Below are 25,530 nucleotides of genomic sequence, written 5' to 3'. Positions count from 1 at the left end.
GGACAATTTCTTCTGCCAAACTCAGAAATGATAAACATAAAGCGCTCCAGGCTCCACTTGACACTCTAATTATAATATATAGTGTCCATTAAACACATTACAATGCAAATATTCTGTTCAAACAAGATTAAACCCTACATAAATAGATGGGTTTTGGCATTTATTGCAATGCAATATGGCAATCATTACAATATCTCCTCAGTGTTTCTATTTTACAATGTACAAACTAGATAAAAAAAAAACAAACATAAATAAACAAAATTCTTCATGTAGCTAATGTTTAGCATCAAACAAGGGACATATTCACAGACACAGATAGACAACATACTAATCTAAATGTCTAATTCAACAGAAACAATAATTCAAACAAGTAAAAAAAAAAAGAAAAAGAAAATGAATAAAAAAACACAAGTAAATCACATAGTTTGTTAGTATGATCTTCCAGTATGAAACTATTAAGAGATTGTAATGGTACATTCTGTCCGGCTCTTCCCACTCACTCTGGTAACTTTGCATATTCAGAATATTCAAAGATAGCTGATGCCTTGACAAGGGAGTTTCCACGTTGTGTGGATTCAAACTACGCACCACAGACACAGACACACACACACACACACACACACACACACACACACACACACACACACACACACACCCAAACACAAACACACATACCTGCACACACTCACACAGACATACAAGCAAACATAAAACACATTTTATTCAAGTCAAGCCCAAAGCAGCGAAAGAAAAAAAGTTGGAAGCCATTCTGCTTATGCACAGCATCACATGTCAGCCTTCACAAAACTAATAAAATAATGAAAAATGGCTGAGAGGATGAGCCTTCAGTCTAAGCTCTCAGTAGCTTAATGCTATCTGTGGCCATGTCCTGATCATTGTTTTTCTTTTTTTTAGTCTTTTTTTTTTTAGAAAACTCCACAGGATGGAAGTTCACAAAAGTGCTGCTTTTCTCTCTTTCTCTTCTTCTCACTTCGTATTTTCACTTAAATCCACGCCTTGTATTTCGTCTGGTGAAAAGTCCCTCTTAAAGTGCATGAATGAGGTAAATGAAATTCTTCTCAAAACAGGTTTGTATCCGTTCTGCGGTTCAGACTGGAACCATTGTGTGTTGCATGTGCTGCATTTGAGACAACATTTCTTGCTGCACACTAGCAAGCAGTATGTCCTGGTGTGACGGTGTGATTATTCCGAGTCTGTCCATCTCCCTGTGGGTGCAGAAACAAAGATACATGTTCAGACACACAAAGCTACAACATGCAGTATTTGAAGGATAAGGCAGGGCGGGATCTTTCTTATTCGCCAATTTCATGAAAACAACAACCACAACCAATGTTACATTTATTTAGCAGACACTTTCATCCAAAGCCACTTCAATTTTTTTCCCCATACACACACATCAGGATCTTTTTGGCGTTCAGTTTCTGCTCAGTGACACATCTGAGCCATTTAACTACCAACCCTGTCTACCAATTAAGCTATAACCATAATATCAAGTTGTTTGTATCCACAGCCTGATATAGTTTATGCCTTTGTACTGCAGACCACTCTTGTCATTCAGAACTATTCAAACACATCAAAGAATATAGCAACAAAGGAAAGCAGCATTAACAGGAAACCACATCCCTGCTCAGTGACATGAAAATGCAGTTACGCTGCAGTTTCACAGGAAACTTTAAGAGCAGTATTCATTGCAGCAGAGGAATATGTCGCCCATGCTATGGCTCTTTTATATGTTTTAAGTGTTTCTGAATCATAGTGGAGATGAAGTGACACATGAATAAGCTACATCAGACAACACCAGAGAGCTGGAAAAATTCACTGTTGGTTTCTTTATGTTAAGTAAAAATAGAGTTAAACAAAAATTGACAAAATAGGGGCCTGCTCACATTGCGTGTGAGGAGTTAAGATAAGTGTGCAGACTTTCTCAAGAGGTTCTCTTCAATCTTCGTTTTTTCTGTCCTGATACAATTACAACTGTCACTCTTTGTGTGAACAACCGAGAGCAAGACCATGAATTTCCTTCAAGGTGAGTCTGTGTGCACCATTTTATCCTCATAAGTATCATTTATCACTCATCTCTATGTCAGCAGACTTATCACCTTGCCTTCATGTTTTGGCATTCAGAACACAATACTAACACTTTGCCTTTAATTGACACTTATAAACTAAAACCGAGTTCATTTTAAGCCTTTAGAGTGCCTCATGCTGCTGTCAATAACACATCCCAAACTTAAAATATCTCTTACTCTTTTACCCAAAAACAGCTTGTGTGTAATGCTACAAAATGCAGGCAGTGTTAATATTATGAATACAAGTAAGAAGTAAGATTTCTTCCTTTCTGTGTCAGATTGTCATGATCACAATGGCAATGAATTTCTATTGCCAGACATGGAAATTAGATTCTGTTTTCATGCTGCTGCTGGTTTTGCTCGAAGAAATGTGATGAGTAAATGCTAAAACTGACTCTCACTTTAATCCATTTTCGAGGGTGCACTTACTGGTGTGTGAGAGCCAGTAGGCTGTCAAGGCTGGTGTATCCTGCTGCCGCCAGAGTGTCTCTGTACCTCTCCAACCCGATGGACTGCAGCCACTCGCACACCGACCACTCAGGCACACACACCTCCGGTACGACTGACACACACACCTCTGAACCCACCCCTGACTCCAGCATGGTGGGTGTGGGTCTGCAAACACAGCCAAGGAGAGAAAGCAGGTTGGTGGTTGCAATGTTCATAAATAGAAGTGTGAAATCATAAACGAATGACGGGTATGTTCGCCTACCAATAGGGTTGAAACATGTAGGTGTGTGTGTGAGCACAATATGACTGTGGCTTTATGTGGTTATACATGTGTTTGTCCCTGTATGTTGATATTTAATTTAAGCCTGTGCTTATGTGTACAGTATGTACCTGTCCCCTCCTGTCCGGCGCAGGGTCCCAGGGTTACGGATTAGTTTATCCAGCATGTTGAGTATCTGGCTGAAGGTGGGTCTCTCCGCTCGCTCCCTCTCCCAACAATCCAACATGAGCTGGTGCAAAACCACGGGACAGTCCATCGGAGCAGGCAGGCGGTAGCCCTCTTCTATCGCTTTAATCACCTACAGGATGAGGTGAGGTGGAGGTGGAGGTTTTTTTTATTTTTATCAGGGTGCATCCAAAGCTAAGAGTTTACATAAGTATTACAAAACAAGAAGCAAGATTAAGGCTGGGTTTGGAACAACCTACTAACGTACTACTCATACTAGGTATCACGTCAAGATAAGTATGTATTGTGTTCCAGCCACAAGTATGTGGATTTTGTGTCCTTTTTTATGCCCAGATGTACACTAGATAAGCATATACTAGATTATATATAATCAACTGCCCCATAATGCATTGTATCTCTTCAGAGGTACAGTAAACCCGGCCAGCTGCTCTCCTCAAATCTCCGAGAAACATTGCAGCAGATGTACAAACAGGCATTAGTTAGACAAACTGACCACACATTAGAAATCTACATGGTTACAGTCTCGCCTGAAAAAATATTCAAACTTAATCAAGCTACATATTAACAGCGAAGATTACAACAGCTTTTAGCCTGCTTTAAAATCCACACCAGTCATCGCTGTCACTGCTGGTTGGTGCAAAGTGCATTCTGGGTTACTGGCTGTATATTTCAGTGTGAACAGTCAGCTTGGTGACGGCATACTTAATCCCTCATTTAGTAGGTAGTCTGCAGTGCATCCTCATTGAGTTTGTAGTGGGCAGTAAATTACTAGACAGTTCTGAACAGAGTCACATCAGCAGCTCTATGAGGCTGTACTCTGGCCACGTGATGCTTTGAGCTACATGCTAATATCAGCATGCTATCACACTCACGATGACAATGCTAACATGCTGATGTTTAGCAGGTTTAATGTTTACTGTGCTCACTGTATTAGTTTAGCATCTTAGCATCTTAGTTACTCATCCAGCTGACATGGCAGTTTTTCCCAATTCCATACTCCCTACTACATACTTAATGTCACAGAATACTGTATTTGCAGTTAGTACATTAATAAATCTTAATAAGTACTTTGTGTACTTTTTAGTGCATGAAATAACGAAAATGATCTGCCACTTAAACAAAAGAGAAGCAAATTCTTTTTCCAAAGATTTATTACTTTCTTGTCTTTTTCCAGGATCTTTCCCGAGCTGTCTCACCACCATCTGCAAATTATTTCAATTTTTTGCAGCTATACTATACATCAATAAGAAACTCAGAAATAAAGCATATTAAAATGTATCTAATATGAAAATACTACATATTTGAAACATGCCTTAGTATGTAACTAGATCACATGCTTTACTTGTAGTTAGACATGAGATAAGTTAATACCACAGAGTTTCACTAAAACAAATTAGATTAAAAAAAGAAGAGAAAAAGCAGCTACTAATTTGCTCTGGCAAAAAACATCAATAAGATGGATAAAATGTCTAGAGAGCGTCTCATCAGGAAAGTTTTCTTAGACCACACAAGTGTGGAAGATGAAATCAATCATATTTGAAAATTTCCATATGCCAGACTCGCTCTTTGACCCATTCAAACTTAACAAGCTTTGATAGCAAAGGGATTGAGAATTTGCTCAGATCTCAGAAACTCTTCAGAACTAAATCACCCCTAAATGCATAAAATTTGTGTGCTTGGCTGAAGGATAACACTAAGCAGCAATTTCTTGTCATTTTTTATAAAGTCTAAATATTTATCTTCAATAAAAATGTCCTGTGACGGGTTGAAAAAAAAAATCTTTGCTGTCTGCCCTTTCTGATTTTAAGGCAAAATGTATTATTTTTTTTAAAGGGAGTGCTGAGGTCAAAGCCTCCGGGTCAGAATGAAGTACGTCACACAGAGGACAGTTTATTTTTCTCCTCTGTCAAAATATCCTAAAGACGTGCTCCCTGTTTCATTTATTCATCTGTTTAAATGGGGTTCATTTAAATCCAATTTGTGGACTGTACAGAAGTAAAAGTTTAATTTGACTTATCAAGAAAGTCAGAGCACACAAATTATGTTTAATGAAAACTGTAATTGATGTTAATGTTGCCGGCTGTCAGTATGTCTGTGCTGTTAAGTGTAGACAGGGACAGGGAACTTGGACAAGAAACTTGTTTGTTAGAAACTTTTTCTAACCTGATTCTCTTTCAGTTCTGATAATATTTTATTCATTAGTGTCACTGCTAATATTTCACAGACATTTCTTCACAACAGAGAGCACAGGGGCGTCCACATGAGTAATCATATGGACAACTTTTAAACAAAACCCCACTGCAGTCTTTTTGTATAAAAACATATTTGGAAGTGAAAATGAAGGTGAAAGGTCAGTGTAAATGTTCCTTAGATCTTAAACGGCCACTTCCTGCTCCAACTTTGACTTACCACATTTACAGTATCATACTTGTGCACTCACAGTTTTATGAAGCATTTTGAGTGCATTCACTTGGGTTTTCACGTCTTTGATTTCTTTAAATAATAATAATAATGGAGGTGATCCAGTAGTTTGATTTGACTTGATTTGTCTTTAAATACGCTTGGAATTTCAGGAACCTCACTCTTTTGACTGCGAGTCATTTCACAAGTTAGGCAACATAAAAATTACTCACATCCTGGTTGTTCATGTCCCAGTAGGGTCTCTCTCCGTATGAAACCACCTCCCACATAACGATGCCATAACTCCACACATCACTGGCTGTGGTGAACTTCCTGTAGGCTATGGCCTCTGGGGCCGTCCATCTGATGGGGATCTTCCCTCCAGGAGAAAGGTAAGTCCCAGTGGCCTCCTACAACAGCAATAAAAGTCATACAGATCTAGTCAACAACAGAAATTTGTTGCATCCAGCATTTAACAAAAAAATGTATGAACTAAAGACATAAACAAAATGGAAATATTTGATTTCAGTGATGTGTGAGCAGATTCTGTGTATGTCTTACCCTTGTAGTGTAGGCAGCCTCTGGGTCATCCTCCAGAACCCGACTCAGGCCAAAGTCCGACACCTTACACACCAGGTTGCTGTTGACCAGGATGTTCCGCGCTGCCAGGTCTCTGTGAACGTAGCTCATGTCTGACAGGTACTTCATACCTGAGGCGATGCCACGCAGCATGCCGACCAGCTGGATCACCGTGAACTGGCCATCGTGTTTCTGAAATGTTTTAATTACACAGACAGGAGAGCAGGTCAACAGGGACACCTACATCTACAGAATCCTTGCAGCCACTGGTGAGCTGCATTCTGTCCGGGATTTTTGTAAATTTCTTTTAAATTTTGTTTCATAACAGAGACTGACAGAATAGTAAACTGCACATACACGAAGAAAAGCATCCAGGGATCCATTTTCCATGTATTCTGTGATGATCATCAGCGGCTTGCCTAAAACAGGTAAAGAGTTATAGACATTAGACTAAATTACAACCTGGACGTTAAGTTATAATCCAAATACTGCCACTACTCACATCTCGTGACGACACCCTCCAGCCTGATGATGTTCGGATGGTCAAACTGTCCCATGATGGAGGCCTCAGACAGGAAGTCCCTCCTCTGTTTGTCTGAGTATCCCGCCTTCAGACTCTTGATGGCCACGTAGATCTCCCTCTTTCCCTGCACACGCAGCCGACCACTGCACACCTCCCCGAACTCTCCTACACCATAGAGCGAACAGCAAAGTCAGCGCCAAGTAAGCGTGTGTGTGTGTGTGTGTGTGTGTGTGTGTGTGTGTGTGTGTGTGTGTGTGTGTGTGTGTGTGTGTGTGTGTGTGTGAGTGTGTGTATGTATAAGCACTAATGCCAGGCTTACCCATGCCAATAACTCTCTCAATGTGAATACTGCTAACATCAATCTCCTTGGCAAACTCGTGGATAGCCTGATCAGGGTCTTCATAGGTGAACGGGTCCACGTAGATTTTGACCCCTGCCATGGAGGAGACGCGGGATATAAGAGGAAGCGAGGGAGGAGAAGGAGGGATGCAGAGGAGGGTGACAAATATGAGTTGTGTAACTGCTGCGTATGTTATGTAAATGTCTTTGGCAGATTGTGTATAAGATGTGTGCAGGTGGATCGGAGAGAAGAAGGAGAAAAAGAGCATCCATCTGTCTGTCTTTTTTTACTGTGTATGTGTGTGTGTGTGCAGTCTACCTGGGTTAAGATGTTTCTCCTCCTCTGAGTCCTGCTTTGTTTTACTGTACTTGCTCCTCCTGATGAAACATAAGAAATGATGGACATTTAACACACAGACACAGAAGACACGGTGTGTCAGAGCGTTCCTGTGACTATTTCTTTTCCCTTCTCACATGTTTTTATTTTGGTTTTTACGGTTAAGGGGAACTGACAAAAACACATATGTGTCACATTGTTTTTAACTCGGTGTCTTCCTCTTCCAGCAGCGCTGTACATTCATTGGGTTTTTCAGGATTTGCCTCAATGAGAGCGACGACAATGAGAACAGAGCGCAACGGGCTGCGAGCAGATGAAAGCATTTAAGGGAGAGAGGGAGGAGGGGCGACGCCTCAGGTAGCGCGAGATAAAAGGTGTTTTCCATTAAACAAAGAAACTGTCAAAAACACCTTTGTGGCTGAGCAGGTGTGTGTGTGTGTGTGTGTGTGTGTGTGTGTGTGGTTATGTGTGTATCTGTGGGCACTCGTGCAAGCTTGTGTGTGTGTGTGTGCACGCCAGCGGAAGCTGACACACAAGCTGTGCTGGTGAAGAGACAGTAATGACAAGTCAGGGACAAAGGGATTATCACTGTCTCCACTCTAATCCCCTTTAAAAGCTCCAGGTAACACACACACATTATTTAGCCACACAATAGCAGGGGAACTGTTGTTTGTGTGCATTGTGGCAGTTTGGTCAAAAGCAGTAGTTAAGGCAGAGGCAGCACACAGGTTGACGTAAGTGATGCACTGATGGGAAACTTCAAGCCGACCCAACAAGCCTACAGGAGGGCACACCTGCCTGTATGGATGCTTTTATGTATGTGTGTGTGTGTGTGTGTGTGTGTGTATACCTGCGGCTAATGATGAAGACAGCTGCAGATATCAGCAGTAAAATTCCAACCCCGCTGACAGACAGCAGCAGGAAGGCTGAGTTAACGCCTTCACCAATCAAGGGGAAGGGATCTAACAGGAAAGGGCACAAAAGTCACCGACCAGAAAGTTATAACTTCTTCATATAAACTTTAAAGCTTCCTCTGAAACTATTGAACGTTATTGTCAGAATACCTGAGTTGGTGGAGAATTCAAATGGAGCACTGAACTCTCCATATCCAGCAGCTGTGCGAGCGCGCACATGAAACACGTACACAGTGAGGGGGTTGAGACCCGTGACATCCACGCTGCGAGAAAAGGTCCTCATTATGCGGTAGGACCTCTCTTTCTGATCCTGATTAGAAAGGACAAAAAGAGGGGTCCCTTTTCAGTGCCTGACTGCAAATCCATCTTCACCATCAGTGAAATACAAACAGCATGCCCACATATTGACATTCCAGACAGCTGTCTGTGCTGCGTTAACCTGCCGGCGGCTCACCTTTTCATAGAACTTGACCTCGTATTCCAGGATGACCCCGTTGGGTCGATCTGGCTGTTGCCAGGACAACGACAAACTGTGCCTGGTGACATCGGTGGCCTGGATGGACGACACCGGAGAGGGAGCTGAGAGGGGTGGGGGCGGGGATGGGGTGGGGGGGGTGGAAAGAGATAATTCAGCCACAATAGTTTACCTTTGTAGGATGACATACTGTATCTCCTGTAATGCTGCTGATAAGACAATGTCCCCTGCATAGTGTTCCAAAGGCATGTTTGGTGTCTGTTTGTCAACAATCCCATTGACCCGGTGCACCTGAGAACTGACCCAAATCCCATTCCTGCCTTTTCCACAGAAACAAGACCCATTCTCCACACTCTCTCTCCGCTTACACCCTTCCATTTTCCAGCCCTTTATGGTGTTTGTCCTCCTTTGTGGCTGTTCATATGATATCGGGCCATATGGTGGTGCAGGTTGGACGTGACACATCCCCTGACACGCTCTCATGCTGTGCACACACGGCGAAGTTATTTCCCCGGGGCTGCTGGAACTATGCAGGTGTGTCTGTTTCTAAATGCCACCATAAAGTCTTAAAGCAATGACAGTTGAGATGTAACAGCAGCACCGAAAAAAGAAAAGTACATGCCGAAAAGCTAATGGAGAGCATGTGTGAGGAAACGCCAGACACCAGCAGACGCCTTCACAACTAAAATGAAACACACCATAAAATCCGAGTGATTTTTTAAACATTTCCGTGGTCAAGAGCTGACACAAGAAAAAAAAAAATCCCACACTTAGATACACTTAAGGCTGTTACGTGTCAACAATTTTTCTCTGTAGTGTTGTAACTGACTTTTTCATTGTATCTACTCTCTCGTCAACCAGCTCTGTCTGTTTGTATTTAAGTCAGTGATTTACATTTCCAAGAATGCTTTCTGACATCCTCCCGAGAACGCCCCTATAATTAATTCAGCTGTTGTTAGGTGTAGGAGGACAGATGAATAACTATGGCAACTATGACAGTGATAGTAAGAGCAAGAGTTTCCAGTTGAGAGAAAGGAGAGGAAAAGTGTCTTGTAGCTGTTGTTAATAGAGAAACTGGTCTCTCTGCCTATTTGAGGAAGGATGTGTCCCCGTGTTTGTTCAACATTAGTCTTCTTCTATTATGATCCATTGTAGTTTTATATAATCAGGGCAAATTGAAAGCAAATCCATGGAGAATATATTTAAATGCAGGACTGCTTCTTAGAGCTAATTCAATTCATTCTTCTTAATAAATGTATTAGAAACTTCGCCTTTCACAAGCTTTCCTGGACTATATTCTGGACACAGATACTTCACACTCTGAGGCATTATAGTAAAATATATGTGTTCCAAATACATTTACTGTTTTGCAGCATTGAAGTGATTTAGATTGGATACTACCTTTATCATGCACATATATAACTACATACAGAGCTTGTTCATTTCATGCTTCCACAGTTGTGAACAATACTCATGGGGCCTTCCCTCCCTGTGGACCCACATGCACTGAGCAGCAGTTTGCATTGTGCTGACCCACTTACAGACAACATCTATAAGCAGACTTTGTGTTACTGCAACAGTCAACAATCTGGCAAACGCATTCACTGTAACGCACACTTCTCCTTCTCACCAGCTTGGTTGGTTGTAACGGTGACGGACACACTCTGCGCTGCCCCTGCACCGCTGGACTGGGAGACCCCATTGCGCGAGTGGACAATGAAGGTGTAGTGCGTGTGGGCCCTCAGCTCGCTCACCACCACCCTTGTGGTCTTCAGGCCGGTCTGGCCGGGAGAGAAGAGCACATCGGAGCCACAGGGCAGGCAGAGCTGGGAGCCGGAGCCAGAGCCAAGTCTCGGGTCATCTTCAGGTACTGGTCTGCTCTGGAAGACACCTCTCCCTGAATGGACCTCAGATCCTACAATCCCCTGGTCTGACTGCATGCCCAAGCCACTGTGCTGAGCTTCAGGCTGGGTGACGCTGCGATTCCTGGGGAGGGCTTTGCCGCCAGTATGACTGTGGCTGCCTGTTTGACAGATGAGACACTCCAGACTGTAGCTGGTGTCACTTCGGCCTCCCAGGCGGCGAGGAGGGGCCCACTCCAAGACCACCGAGGTCTCATTCACAACTGAGATGAGCTGTTGCGGCGCTGAGGGTGGCTCTGAGGAGGAGAGAAGGATAAATTGAGAGTGAAGAAAAACCAACCACATATACTGTGTATTCTATACTGGACCTAGACATAAGGAAAGTAGAAGTAGATGGGTGGGTGGGTTGAAATATAGACATCTGGCATCAGACTGAAAACCATAATGTTGAGAGATGGTTTTGATGGGTTGGATGTTTTCCTCTGTGGCATTTCTTTGAGTGTGTGTGTATGTGTGTGTGTGTGCGTGTGTGTGTGTGTGTGTGTGTGTGTATGTGTGTGTGTGTTTTCATTTTTCCCAGGCCGAGGAAACCATGTGCTGTATATAGGCATAATTAAGTTTACGACACACAGACCGAGTTCTCCAACTCTGTCACACAGAACCTACTCACAGATTTGGAGAGTAAGACAGATAGAGAGAGTGAGAGAGTGAGAGCGAGAGCGAGAGAGAGAGAGAGAGAGAGGGAGAAAGAGAGAGAGAGGGGGACATTCATTCACTTCTCAATTTCTTTAGTTATCACTCCCAGACAGGATGTAGATGGTGGCTTAGTCATAAGTAACGGGATCATGAAACAGGGGTGGCATTCAGACAAGTTTGTGTCTCCCTCTGTTTGGTAGAGATAGAGAGGTTGGGAAACAATGAGTGCGCTTTTTGCTTTTATTTGCGAGCAATGCACACACATATTGTCTGTGTTTTCACTGATGCATTGTCTTCCTAGTATGTGTGAATGTGTGTGTGTGTGTGTGTGTGTGTGTGTGTGTGTGTGTGTGTGTGTGTGTGTGTGTGTGTGAGAGAGAGAGTGTGTTCTTACGGGTACAGGCCATAGAGGGAGGGTCGCTGTCGGCGCGGAAGAATCCAGAGTGGCAGTCACAGACAGTTGCCCCGTCTCTGAGCGAGTGGCTATGTGGGGGGCACTTGGAGCATCCTGCATCTGATGACCGGGCTTTGTAGAAACCAACAGAACAGGCTGCAGAGAGGCAGAGACACAAAGTGCAAGACTGATTAAAAACCACCACCTTACAGGATATCGCTTCTGTACCAGTACTCACGTCTACTTCTCCAAACTGGGAGCATGCAGATCCAGATCTACTTGCCAAAATATTTGCTGGTTACAGCTTATAAAATTAAAACATTTGTTGGTTCTGAAACGAAACGAAAACTGATTATCTTTGGGATGTGGAATGTCTCGGATTCGGGAAATTGTGATCCGCTTTTTTAAAATGTTTCCTGACTTCTTACTGAGCAAACATTCAATGAATCAGGAAAATGAAGAGTATATAAGGTGACATGATGCAAAATTTCAGTTTTGTTAATATCTTATGAGGAGGGAAACACATTTATTAGTGAGAAACACTCCACAGGTTACCTTTAAAAAGTCCAAATGATTAGTGAGTGTATCAGTTAAAGTCCACCCTTATGTTGGTTGCAAGCAATGTAGTCAACATTGACTTTAGGTCAGCTGACCTCTGACCCTGGATACAATCTTTGTTGTCTCCTGTATTGACTGCTTGGAAAGCTCAGACAACAAGTTAATCAACATATGGAGTTTTTTTCTGCATCCAAAGACAAACAAGTGAAAAGACAAATCTCGAGAGAGAAATAGATATAACTTGAGTAGGAGGGGCACTTTGACTTCTTTTATCTTTGATTTTGATGAGTGAAGAAAGAAACACCTAAAGAACACTTACTGATCAGCTCCCACTCACACACACAGAAACCAGAAACACTAGAGCTGAATACATCAAAACTCCACAGTGCCGGCAGCCCACACAAATATAATTGACATTTAAATATATGAAAGAGGAGAAACAGAGAAAGAGAGAGGGTGAGGGAGAGACAGGGGGAGTGGAGGCAGAGAAATCTCTCTGTATACCAAGGAGTTCATGCATTGACAGAGTAACAATACAATAAATGAGTGCATAATTATACTGCTTGACATCCACTGGTGAAGCAAAAGAGATGGCAAAGCGTGGCTGGTTAGAACCAATTTTTTTCTCTCTTTAATTTCAGAAGGAAATCCTTCATTTGTTTCAACTGCAATCATTTTTTCAACACCTTCTTTTTCATCATCACCCCCTATTCATTCTCCTTCCTCAATCCCACCGTCTTTCCCCACTCTCTCCTCTTTTCCAACCCTTTCACGTTTCCAAGGCAGATGAAGACATCCCAGGGAGAGTGGATTGGAATGTGGGAATAATGTGTATGCGTAGATGTGTGTGTGTGTGTGTGTGTGTGTGTGTGTGTGTGTGTGTGTGTGTGTGTGTGTGTGTGTGTGTGTGTGTATACAAGTGTGTCAGTATGCTTTATGACACACTCATCAGTAGATGAGAGAGAGAGAGAGGAAGTCTCCTCTGTAATCTACTCACACCGACCATCCTGCCCCATCTGTGTGAGCCTCCATAGATTTGCTCTTTCACACACTCTCTCGCCCGCCCTTTCACATTTTTCACAACCTCCCTCATTCGCTCCCATTGCACTTCCTCCTCGACCTCCACTTATATGGCTTTGTGTCTCAGCTCACTCTTGCTCTATCTCCATATAGCCCTCTAGTCTCCAAGTGTCAAACTGTGAGAAAGCTTTGAAGCTGGCTAGCGGTGCTGATAGCTCGATACTGACACCGATTCAAACAAGACCGCACAAAAACACACACACACAAACACGGCTGAAGCCTGTAGTCGAAACCTGTAAATTCATAAACACATTTACAGCTGATAAGAGCGACTTTCATCCGCTGAATGATCATCGTGTTGTGTCAGCTGATATCATCAAATGCAACATAAAAGGCAGTATTATTATCATTCTCCTGCTGTTCTGCACATTCCTTTGTTTTTAATCATCAAAGTAGGTAAGTCAGCCATGGACGGGAAAGAGGGGGAATTAAAAACACAGAAAAAGTATTTGACCTGCTAAGGATTCAGAGGTTGATTATAGGGCTCAACAAGACTCTGCTTGGGGGTAGAACTCTGCCTTTGTCTCTGTCCCACCCAGTCCTCTAACCTTGTCTCCAACACAGAGGACAGAATGGAGAGGGAAGAGAAAGAAAGAGAAAGAAAGGAGCAAGTATTTGAAGCCATAAACTTCCGTCCGTGCCCTCTCATGTCTCTGTTCTCTCTGTTGTCTGTAGCCTTTTGTGTCTTTTTTAGCGCTGGTTTCCACCAGGGGGGTGAGTGCTGCTGACCTGGAATAAGAGCTCATGAGGGTGTCATTAACCCGACATTAACCCCACGCTACCAAGAGCCGCGCAAGAGCCTGAACTCCACCAGTAAACTGGGAGGGATATGTAGGCAAACATACACACATGCTGATAAGATAAGGTGAAACCTTGGATAGATGTGTGTGGGTGTCTATGGACACGTTCACATTCTGCCTGTTAGGAGGACAATAAATACACTATAATCAGCTGCTGGAGACAAGTTGGAGAAAGTAACGGATGGGGAAGGTTCTGAGAGAGAGAGAGAGACTGACAAGGAGTGCGAGATAAAGAGGTGAAGAGAAAAACGACAGTGAGGAGGAGGCAGAGACACGGAGGGGAAGGTGCCCTTTGATTACTATCAGCATTGTCGGCATTTGCATATGCATTCTTCTGCTACCTAAAATGCAAATGCAGCTCATTGCGAATCCAGCTAAGAGCCTAGTCGGCATACTGTATGCGTGCATGTGTGTGGGTGTGTGTGTGTGTGTATGTATTCTCCTTGACCCCGTGTTATCTGTCATCATCCCTTGTTCCTTCCCAGCAGAGGGGTGTAGATGGAAGGAAGTACCCCTGACCGCTCCAGTCTGACACCTGTCTCTGTGATGGATGGAAGGAGGGAGGGACGGATTGACGGATGGATGGACGGATTGATAGACTGTCACGCGAGAAGGCGGGACACTATTAATCACAGGGGTCATGCCCTGTTAATTAAAGCCCACAGAAATGCTGGAGAGAAGCAGTGATTCTTATCTTCTCCTGCTGTATGTCTTCATTGAAAGGATTGCTTGCCTCCCCCCAAAAAAAAAAAAAAAAATCAAGCTGACAGTCCTGTGAAGTCTGGTGCCAAATTCATCTCATATCTTACATCTCTTCAGAGTCAGTTTGCATTTAAAACCTCAGTGTGCTCAGTGGAAGCCGCAGCTTTAAGTTTGTCTAAATTTAAATACTCACAAAAACTGGTGGTTTGAAGAGAAATGTGTGTGTGTGTGCACGCGTGTGTGTGCCTGCCCAAAGCCAACAGTGCAAACATTAGCATGTGAAAGGGGCTACACAACAATACCCCCCCCCCCCCATCACACTCAGAGCACCCAGCAGCACCCCCACCCCTGACCGGGGATCAGGGAGAAGAGTTGGAGAAGAGAAAGGAGGGATAATGAGAGCAAGACAGAGAGACCGAGAGGGAGAGCAGAGCTTGTTCCGATGCCAGACAGCTACAGACGGCCCGGTGGAGCTGGCAGACCTCCTCCATGTTAAAACAACCTGGGAGAGGGACACAATAGCTCACACACACACACTAGCACACACACACTTTGATTGTGATGGCGGAATGCAGACCATTCCCCCTACCTGGGTTTGGCTTGCGTCAGACAATCACTCGGGCCTTTCCACTGTCTTTGCCTGCTTTGTCACCTGTCATACGCGCACATGTGTACACACACATACGCACACACACAAACACACACACTCCTCCTCCCTTCTCTGTTTGCCCCACCACACTCTTTTCTAGGCATTCCCGGGCACTCCTCCAAACTGTGAGTATATGGGAGGGAGGGCTTTGTTAGGGAAGAAATTTGGAGATACAGTACACACACATGTACACTGGTGCGCACACACACACACACACACACACACACACACACACACACACACACACACACACACACACACACACACGCACGCGCACTAAATCAGCAGTCCAAGATGTCCGGAGTCCAGAAATGCAATGCAATAATTAGTGGGACTGAATGCAACGATTACACACTCTTTCTATCATCCGCTCACTCTTTTTCTCTGTCATCCCTCTTTCAGTGTGGCTGTCTTTCCCTCTTCTCCCTCTTTTCATCCCTCTCGTCCAAACGCTTTCTGCTGCTGACGAGACACTGCAGGTGCGTTGGAAAGAAGCATAACCATGAAATCTCTCTGGACGGAGGGAACACAGGATCACACACATGCAAGCAAACACACACACATTCACACACACACACACACACACACACACACACACACACACACACACACACACACACACACACACACACACACACACACACACAGAGAAAAACATTCCAACCCTCCAGGCAGTGAGCAGAATCAGACGACAGAAGAAAGAGGCCAGTGGAGAGACAGTGAAACAAAAAGTGGAAGGCTCCTCTGTCATTCCGCCTCTCCAGCCGTTCACATTATTTCAAATTCTCTCTGTTCTTTCTCCTCTGCTCGCCTCTTGTCTCTCCTCCTTCGTTTCCGATCCTCCCAGACGGATCGCAGCTGTCAAACTTTTGACGTCTTCATCTACCTCGGTCATGACCCTGCACTCTGCAGCTAAACTCTCTCTCTATATGTGTGTGTGGCTGTCAGTCAGAGTTTTTGACGTCTTCATCGGGCTCAGTCATGACCTCGGTCTTAACCAGGGGTTTAGAAAAGAGGGGGAGTTCCCTCTCTCTTGTGTTTCTCTACTCGTCCCCTTTGCACCCCGATGACGAACCCCCAGCAGGGGAGGGGCGGCTCTCCATTGATGCCTTCTGCTGTCAGTGGCCTTCTTTCAATCCTCCTCTACCCCTATTCAACAACTAATCCCTTCTTCCTCTCCAGAGCTTCTCCTCTCATCCTCTCCATCCTCATTACTTTGTGTCAACACTGAAAATGAACTTTTCACATCTCACCGCATTAGGTAATTCCACCCTTGTTTCAGTTCAATTCAACAGGAGTTTTTGAATTATTAAAACGCTCTTTAGCAATGCAAAAAGTATTTCTGAAGAAGCAAACGGTGGTTATTGCACCTGAGCTCTTAGAAAAATGAAAAACTGCTAAATAGATAAATGCCAAAATAAGCTGCAAATAGCAATCGATCCAACCAAGGAGCAGACAGTCTGGATTTGTTGGTGAGTGTTTGCTATAATTTGAGCTATTTGACATTTTGGAGAATGTCTGCACTGTGCAAACTTAAGAGTCTTAGAGTTATCGCTGATTGGGATTCAACGTTAATTCATCAAAACTTTTTTCAGAAAATGGATGTGCTTGGATGCAGACGAGACAATATTGGCCTGTTTGAACAGCCACGAAATATCAGAGCACCGCCAACTCTCACACTCCTGCTGTAGGGAATAAACAGATGAAATTCCTTGAGGAAGGTTGTGACTCTTTTCTTCTTCTGCAGTTTTGGCAGCACCTTTCCCGGTGCGCTATGCTGATTACAATACAGCGCAAAAACAGGTTATTGTTGGAAAATAACCTGTCAGAGTTTGACGAGGGCTAAAGGGGGCACGAAATGTGAGTAATTCTCTGAGCAGGAAAAACTGTGGCTGTGTTGCTATGAGGGACGTTACTGTTTCTTGGGTGCAAGCAGTCACTTCCTCGACTCTTAATCTAACTCTCAACAACAAAGAGAATGTACGCGTTTCCCGAAATGTTGCACTATCCCTTTAAGATATTTGGTGAAGGGACATGATTCCCCTTTTGTCGGCATTCACTGTTCAGAATCAAGGCAGCCTGTAATGACCGGTGTCTCTGTCCATGCTATGTTCTCTCAGTCTGTCTGTCTGCATAAGTCTGTTGTACTGACTGAGTGAAGACATGTGAGCCTAGAAGATCCAGGAGCCTTTTGACCTCAGTGACGGGAGGAGAGACAGATCATCTAAATCTCCCCTCAAATCTATCTGCTTTTTCCCTCCATCCCGCTCTGCCCTCCCCCTCCCTTTCTCTCTGCGAATTTCAAACTTAAAATGGGAGAAGCGTTAAGGCGTCTATCCAATACTGCAGGGTCAGAGTTTTCGCTGAGCAGCATTCGGTATTCATCCAGACTTTGATGGATTTCCACTGAGGCAGCTGAGCCCAGCCAACAACCTGACAGGCAGTGAGAGCAGGGAGACGGAGAAGAGAGCAGCAGATAGATAGATGGCACTTCACATCTGCTGGAGGTTCAACAGAGTCAAGGGTCTCTCCTAAATCTAGTTGAGGAGGAACATCTTTCAGGCCTCTGGGACCACCCCGCAAACCTCCTCCTCTTTTCAGAAGGAACAAACGGGGCAAGTGGGGTGAAGATTTTAGAGAACGTTTGTAACGTTGAGAATTTTGGCTCCTGCTTCTTCTATTGCGAAGAAAAAAAAAAAGTCAAGTTTTTTTTTTTTCTCAATTTATCGCCAACTGGCACCAACTGCATCCCTCTCTTTATGTCCATCTCTCTTTCTCTCTCCCAGCATCTCCTCTTTTCTCTTTGAATTATGGGTCTGTTTGTTATACAATTAGCCTGCTGGGATAGGCTTCATAAATAAAACTGAGGGAGCAGATCAGTGAGTCGCCTCCCCCCGTCTCTCTATTGGTCTCTGTCCATCTGCGTATGTATGTGTGAGCGTGCGAGCGAACATGTTGTGCGTCTCTCGCGTATGCAACTGAATAGGGGGAGTGAAGCCGTGTTGTAAAAGTGTCTCCACTTAGTCTGTTGTCCCCCAGAGACCCCACTTTCTCCCACAGGCACACACATTTAGTAGTCTTCACTATCACAACAGTCACTTCCAAACATTACACGTCATCCATGCCACATGTATGTTTGATGAGAGGTGTGAACAGCTTGCATATTTGTTACTGTAAAGTTCAGACCAGATTTGTAAGTGATAGAAAGGCATTTTTGTCCAGATGGCTGTTGTTATGACAGCACACCTCACACCGAGACCTGAGATCCTCTACTAATACTAAAAACACTGTATTAGGACTTAAAATCTGTTTACAGCTTGAAGATAACTCAAGAGGTGAAGGATATTGAATATTTAAAGGATACATGACATGATATTGTACCCATACTGAGTGATATAGAGTGACTACTGTCACTTAGTGACTCTACAGCAAAATGACTTCCAGCTATTTGACTAAAAACTTAACAATTGTTAAAAAAAAAAACCCGTACAGCTGAATATTTTAAAGTAATAGCTCAACATTTTCGCTCATACCATTCTCATGACAGTCCATTAAAATGAGGCAGCCATCAAGAGACAGTTATTTTAGCATAAAGACTGAAAAGAGTGGGAAACAGCTATCCTCCTCTGTCAGAAGGTAACAAAATCTGTACTCTGTAAACTGCACTCTAAAGCTCACTAATGACCACATTCCAGAAAAAATAGTAGTGTAAAGACGACAAGTTGTGGTTTCATGGGGGTGTGTTTGACTGTTTCTTGACTGGGTGCAGGAATTTTCTGGAGGCTTGATGTCATCGTGACCTTTGCAAGGCAACCAGTAGAGCGTCCTTAAGATATAATGTGAGATATCCTTTAAAGGTCCTGGTAAGTGGATTTTGTTACCTTTGGACAGATCCCTCTGTTTCCAGTCTCTGTGCTAAGCTAAGCTAACCATCTCCTGGCTCCAAAACTAATCTAACTCTCGGCAAGAAAGTGAATCACAGCGCATTACACAAAAATATTCCTAAACAGAGTCTGAGCTTGTCAAAATCTCACAGCTGCCATCAAAAATCCAAACACCTATTCCCTGCGTATGTTTAAACAATTCAATCCTGCTGTAATGGATTACATTCTGCAATACATTATTTTATTAACTATCTCTAAACAACATCTGCACTGCAGTTCTGATACAATTCACTATCACAGTAATAGGTGGAAAAACATGCACATGAAAATAAAGTATTTTGCTGTGGTGTTGTGGAACATACTGCATGACTGAAACCATTACCAGCTGGCAAACATGTCAGTTGTGCCCCTTTAAGACAGAATTTCTAAACATACTGCTTGAAAATAATGAAAACAATCCACAGAATAACCAAGCAGGTGTTAATTAGTACACAAACCAAATCTCGGTCAATGTTTGCCATCATTAGCGAGTAGCTTGTTAAGTCGAGCATTTGTGATTGTTACTCATAGAGACATGGGACTTAGAAGTGGCAACCCAAGGGGGGTGGAGAGCTCACAGCAAGATGAGGCAGACTATTACAAAAACAAACACCAAATCTCGGTAAAGTATTTCTGTTGCGTCACTCACCTTTACATGCTCCGCCCTTATCTTCATTTCCTGGGTTGCAGAGACATCCACCAATAGGAACTAACCACTCTCCATCTGCACCGCAGTACATTTTAGGCTCCTCTCTCTCTTCTGATTGGTTGACACAAGACCCCCTGACCTCCACTAAGGAGGACGTATCAGCTCCGGTGACGGTGTCGGGAAAAGTTGCCAGGTTACGGATGGTGAGCGGGCAGGTTTTGTAGAACACCCTGACGGAAACTAGCGCGATGCACGCGCCAACATCCTGAAAGGCCAAGTAGAAGCCTTTGCGGGTCGTGACCTTTACGTCTCGCACCTCAGTGTTCAGTTTCATGATGCGGTCTCCAACGTCCACCTGGATGGAAAGAGATAGGAGCTAGATTAATGAAATGTGCAGTAAAGTGTGTCAGCTCTTATTAATTCAATTTGCTTGTTTAACCTTAAGTGGGAGTTGCTATTGAACCATGGCTGATCTTCACACTTTCAGCATTTGGCTCTCATCCAGACTTACTTCTATTGATTACAAAGGTAAAATAAGCTTTAATGCATACAATGCTAAAATCAGAAGGAATGTTAGTGTGGACTAAGCAAAATCTCCTTGCCAAAATTTCTGGGATGGTGAAATAGCCATCTGAGATAGAAATGCTTGTAAAACAAATAAAGAAATTACAGCTAAGTGCCAGGGGGGTGTATTTTCGAGATAAGAGCAAATTAAAGTGAGTGGAGGAGGGATAAAGAACTCGAAGCCTGACTCAGTTGATTAGTGTTACCTGGGTGAAGCTCTCGTCTGCTGCCACAGTGTCCACCTTAATGAAGCTGCTCTCTTTGATGTAACTCTCCCTGTCTTCGTTTGACTCGTGGTAGTACAGATTGAATGTCTCCTACAAGACAAAGGAGAAAGGAAAAAAAAGAGAGTAAAATGTCTATTTATCATCATCAGGGCTCATCTTTTCTCTTAATATGATAATGAGTTAAGGGGGGGGGGGGGGGTGTGCTTGAGTAATCAGCAGCTGTAATATATAATAAAGCCCCATTAGCAGCAGTCTGTCCATTGACTAATTAGCATAAAAGTTAACATGTTAAAAAAAGTCAAGCCTTTAAAAGAAATCCTTGTTAAGTTTTTCCTGTACCTTGCAGGTGCCGGTGACCCCTGGTAGGCTGTTACAGTCTCTCAGTGTGAACTTGACTTCGACGTAGACCCGCTGAGCGCCGGACCGAGGGATCCAGTCTGTCCTCAGCCAGTTGTTTTGATTGGGTTCTAGGACGTTACACACCTGGTACGTTCTGATGGGGATGTTCTTCTCATCCATAATACTCACCTCCTCCCACTGAAAATGAAAACACACTAAATTGTATTGCTACACTTGGGATGGCATACATGTATGTTGACTACGTTTATGCATGTTTTGGCTCGTTTGTGCACACTTAAGATTTCAGGCCACCACTTTACAATACGTTCCATAAATATTAAATTCCCAGTTTTCAGGCTTCCACTGGTTTCAGTTCGTGCCGACAGTTGCCGACTTCATCAAAACAGATGCTCCATCAAACTGATCATTAATCAGTGATCATTAATTGCCAAAGTCCTGAAATTGTCATGTGGTCGAGCCTTCGAGAACAGGTTTAAAACTTTTTCCATAATCAGCTGCCAAATAGTAATGCATTAAAGTGATGCTGTCAGAAAATGAAACACTGTACACAAATATATTGCGAGAAGGTAAATGTGACTATGGACGCGTATGTCAGAGTTCCTGAAATGTACTTAAATATAGCAAAAAAGACGGGTCCTCGGAGGCAGCTGCAGATGATAGGCAAGCGAGGAGAGTGAACAAAGCTCTCTTTGGGTCTCGCAATGTGCATCTCTCACTCTACCAGGGTGGTAAGAATTTTTAACCTGTGCTTTGGCCCTTTTTATTGCTTTTGCTGCTGCTGTCCCTGATTTACCTTGAATTTCTTGTCATACCTATTTTAAATATTTAGTGCAAAGAGCAAATGTTGAAGCAGTATTAATGATAAATTTGGAGGGGATGTGGCAAAAGCTGCATGGCACACATTTGAAAAAGCACACACATGCACACACAGCTGTCATGTGGTGGCAAGACCTAGTGGAGACGATGACGTAACATAAAGTCTGACCCAACCTAAACTTCATCACCCGCTCTTTAGCCCTAGAAGGAACAAGCTTTAACACGGAAACACTCTTACAGAAGTGGTGAAAGGAAAAAAATACGTATTCCTCATAAATACAGAAAAACAAGTTCACATACATTTCAGATGCTGAGGAGCATGCTCTAATTCACTGCTGTCATTTGAAACCTCACAGCCCAGTCGTTCTCACATCAATATTCTGCACTGGACAGTGGTTCAGATTTGTTGCGACTCCAAGGTTTTTACAGGCGCATTTTCATACGAGTGAAAGAGACTCATCCCTCACTGCACCATCCATCTCAATAGAGCTGACTATTTGCCTTGTACTGTGACCCTTCAAATGACCGCTGAGCCTCCCAACTCCAAATTGGCTTTTTATTGCCACTGAATAATAATCTGCTCTCTCCCTACCAGCGAGAGCTGTATACACACTAAATGCACCATGTCGAAAGAGGGCAAAAGGGAGGGAGGATGACAGAAGTGTGTGTGTGTGTGTGTGTGTGTGTGTGTTGAGGGGGGTCTGTGTGTTACTGTGTGTCTAATTGGCCCTGATCGATATGTCATCAGGGCCAATCTTATTGGCTGATATTGGTTTCTCACAGATATTTTGACACAAAGACTGGTGTGCATGTTGGCAGATATGCAAAAGTACAATCTAATGTCTTCATTTTCCTGCATACTTGACCTTAATTTCTCTTAATTCAAATGCATTTATGTTTTTTGTATTAAATCTTTTTTTTTTCAAATGTATTTTAATTTCCAATCAGGTTTACTGCAGAACATCTACTGTCTTAAAGCCATCTTTGATAATAACATTTAATATTTACACTTTGGCTTGATAAATCATTATCGCATTTTTATTATCTTGAAACACCAACATCGGTATAGCCCTCGAAAATCCAGCATTCGTCCGGCTCTTTAATGTAACCGTGTCTTCCATGTACAATATGTGAATATAAGAGCGTCCACGCATGAGCAAGAGCATGAGCATGAGCACATGGTTACGTCTTTGTGTGCTGTGTGTTGTTTATTATATGTGTGTGTCTTTGTGGGGAAGAGAGCTGTAAAAAAGCTGTCATGGGGTATGATGCCTCCTTGTCTGATCTCCTTTGGAGTCTTTGTCAGCAGACAGAAATCACAGCTGTCAGAGGAAAAAAACGCTTTGCACTTGCCCCAATCATACAGAAATGGTGTTTTTGTGTGTATGTGTGTGTGTGTGTAACTAAAGGATGCGGAAGGTGGGGGGTGCCTGTAATCAAAAGCTCAGTGCGTGCAGACCAGGACCCTGTCAATCAAGCAGCTTGTGAGAGAATGAGAGCATGGTGACTGAAGAAAATAAGAGTCAAGTTCACCAATAACTCTTAAACCAACAAAGAGGTGAGAGAGACACTGAGCAAATGGGAGGGAGAGAGAAGGAGAGAGAGGACGTATAGATGGCAGATCACAATGTACCAACAATAAAAAGTACAAATAGATGAGAGGAGATGACATGAAGTAGATATTTCCAGGATTCATTTTGGCAACTGCATGGTAGTAAAAATTCCTAAAAAATGACACCCACCACCAAGCTGGTTTATGCCTTTTCTTGTGCCAAACGCAACGCCAGCACTCTCATATTAGCACTTAGGCTTGGTGAACAACAGCACATTTCAAAATCTGTGGGATGATTATTTACAGTTTCCAGACCAAGTGTGTGCAAGTGTGTGTGTGTGCGTCTGTGTGTATGTGAGAGAGAGAGAGAGCGTGTTTTCCAAAGAGAGACCATATCTGTAAAATAATAATAATAAAAACAGGCTCCCACTCACCCCTCCCTCTGAAGGACTGGCTGCCCATTTCAGCTCTCCTGGCACTGTCCTGGTATCCAGCAGGGTCACTAAAATGCACATACACACACACGGACAGGTGGTTTAAGGGAAAACAGCCTTCAATGTTTCAATAAAAAAATTAATGTAATTCTTTAACAGTGAAAGTATTTTTGCACTCAGAGGGCTTGGCCACACCATAAGCAGAATGACCACTAAGACTGGGACAAATGAAAACAGCAGGAGGTGTGCCTCTGTTTATTTGCTATGATCCATCATTATTTGTAATAAATATTGTTATTTCCATATATATCATCAGATAGATCTATAAAATATCAATAAAATTTCAAAAATCCCACATGATTTGAACGTGTCAAATCTGATTCATGTATAAAGAAACAACCAAAAAGTATGAGTTTGAGCTTTAACTGCACATGAAAAAAAGATAAGTCTTTCACACTAGACTGTTCAGAACAGTGTGCGCTACAGTGGCCACATCATGTGAAAATATCCAAGAAACAAAAGATTTTCGTGACAGCGCTAGAAAGAGAGAACATGCATCTGAACTCCCTGGGGTCACATCTCTGCCAGAAACCAGGAGAAATACCAACGACTGTGAAAATTTCCCAAAAATCCAACTTTTGGGCTGTTTAAGTTTCATACATATTCTCCCTGCTCTTTCCCATCCAACAGGACGCGCACGGAGCGCACGCACCCGTGTTTCTCCCACCGTCCACCAGCGGAAAACCCGAATGCGTCGCACAGCTCCAGCACCATTCCCTCTTTACTTACCTTCGTTTGGTGGATAAATCCTCGTCCTCGAACTTGAAACTAGTGTTATTATCCAGATAAACGTGCAAAATGTTCGCCATAAATTTGCAGCCATGTGTGCCGACGTGTGGAAGCGTGCGTGCTCCCCGTTGGCTCTGCGCGCTGGCTGAAGCGGCTCCATCCCGGTGGGAAAAGTGTGTGTGAATGAACCCAAGTGTGAAAGCGAGTTGGATGCAGCAGCGGATACTGGGGCGGTCTCTTCCACTCAGATGCGTCCCTTAATGGTAATTCAAACGGCATGAGCCAAATAACATACAGTGCTGTGGTCCATGTCAGCGTCAATGTGTCATCTCCACAGTCAGATTTGTGATAGTATTGTCTATAAAAAAAAAAAAAAAAAGGCAAGTGGAGGAGCTACTGGATATAATATTATTGACTTATTTGTGGGTTCGAGGGATTAAACATGGGACATTGGAAAGCATCACAACAAGTTCCTGTATATAACTGACTGTAGTCACTTTAAATGAATAAAATGATGGTGAGGTTGTTCTCCATGAACTCATGAACAACAACACACTTTGAAACCACTGATCTAAGGTACATAATAGGGATAAGGATAGGGTTTAAAAAAAAAAACGCAGTAGTGCATTAGATAGTCGGAAGTGACATTTAGCAGTGATAACCTAAAGGAGGCCAGGAGGCATGGGGTCACAGATGTCACACCATCACGTTAAAAAAAAAAAAAGAAAAAGAAAAAAAAAAAGGCTGTGACATGAATCTCAAAACCTGAATGTGTCACTATTTCCCAATAAAGGGCTGGACTGCTCGAATGTGCCTTCATAGCAACTGAGGTGGTTGGAAGCTCTTTGTCCTGAGGAGCGTCAACACTGAAGAGTGTGACTACAGCGCCACCTGTTGATGGC

General features: G+C 43.2%; 1 protein-coding gene across 1 annotated transcript; it reads right to left on the bottom strand.

The window, feature by feature from the left end:
• Nucleotides 1-775: 775 nt before the first annotated feature.
• Nucleotides 776-24,722, bottom strand: LOC111229142 (ephrin type-A receptor 4-A-like). Its single transcript, XM_022755337.1, has 20 exons — nucleotides 24,629-24,722; nucleotides 23,840-23,907; nucleotides 21,017-21,214; nucleotides 20,657-20,767; nucleotides 19,887-20,241; nucleotides 11,526-11,681; nucleotides 10,605-10,731; nucleotides 10,204-10,415; nucleotides 8,553-8,677; nucleotides 8,249-8,408; nucleotides 8,035-8,146; nucleotides 7,167-7,225; nucleotides 6,828-6,941; nucleotides 6,488-6,673; nucleotides 6,343-6,404; nucleotides 5,968-6,177; nucleotides 5,640-5,813; nucleotides 2,922-3,118; nucleotides 2,520-2,705; nucleotides 776-1,226 (listed from the first exon to the last, which is right to left on the bottom strand). Exons 1-20 carry the CDS (start codon nucleotides 24,720-24,722, stop codon nucleotides 1,109-1,111), a joined length of 3,024 nt encoding a protein of 1,007 aa, XP_022611058.1. The 3' UTR covers nucleotides 776-1,108.
• Nucleotides 24,723-25,530: the final 808 nt, after the last annotated feature.

Source organism: Seriola dumerili, unplaced genomic scaffold, assembly GCF_002260705.1.
Source record: "Seriola dumerili isolate Sdu_G_001 unplaced genomic scaffold, Sdu_1.0 BDQW01000226.1, whole genome shotgun sequence".
NCBI classification, from domain to species: domain Eukaryota; kingdom Metazoa; phylum Chordata; class Actinopteri; order Carangiformes; family Carangidae; genus Seriola; species Seriola dumerili.
The sequence above is the reverse complement of the archived record's forward strand: the minus strand, read 5'-3'. Positions and strand labels throughout refer to the sequence as shown.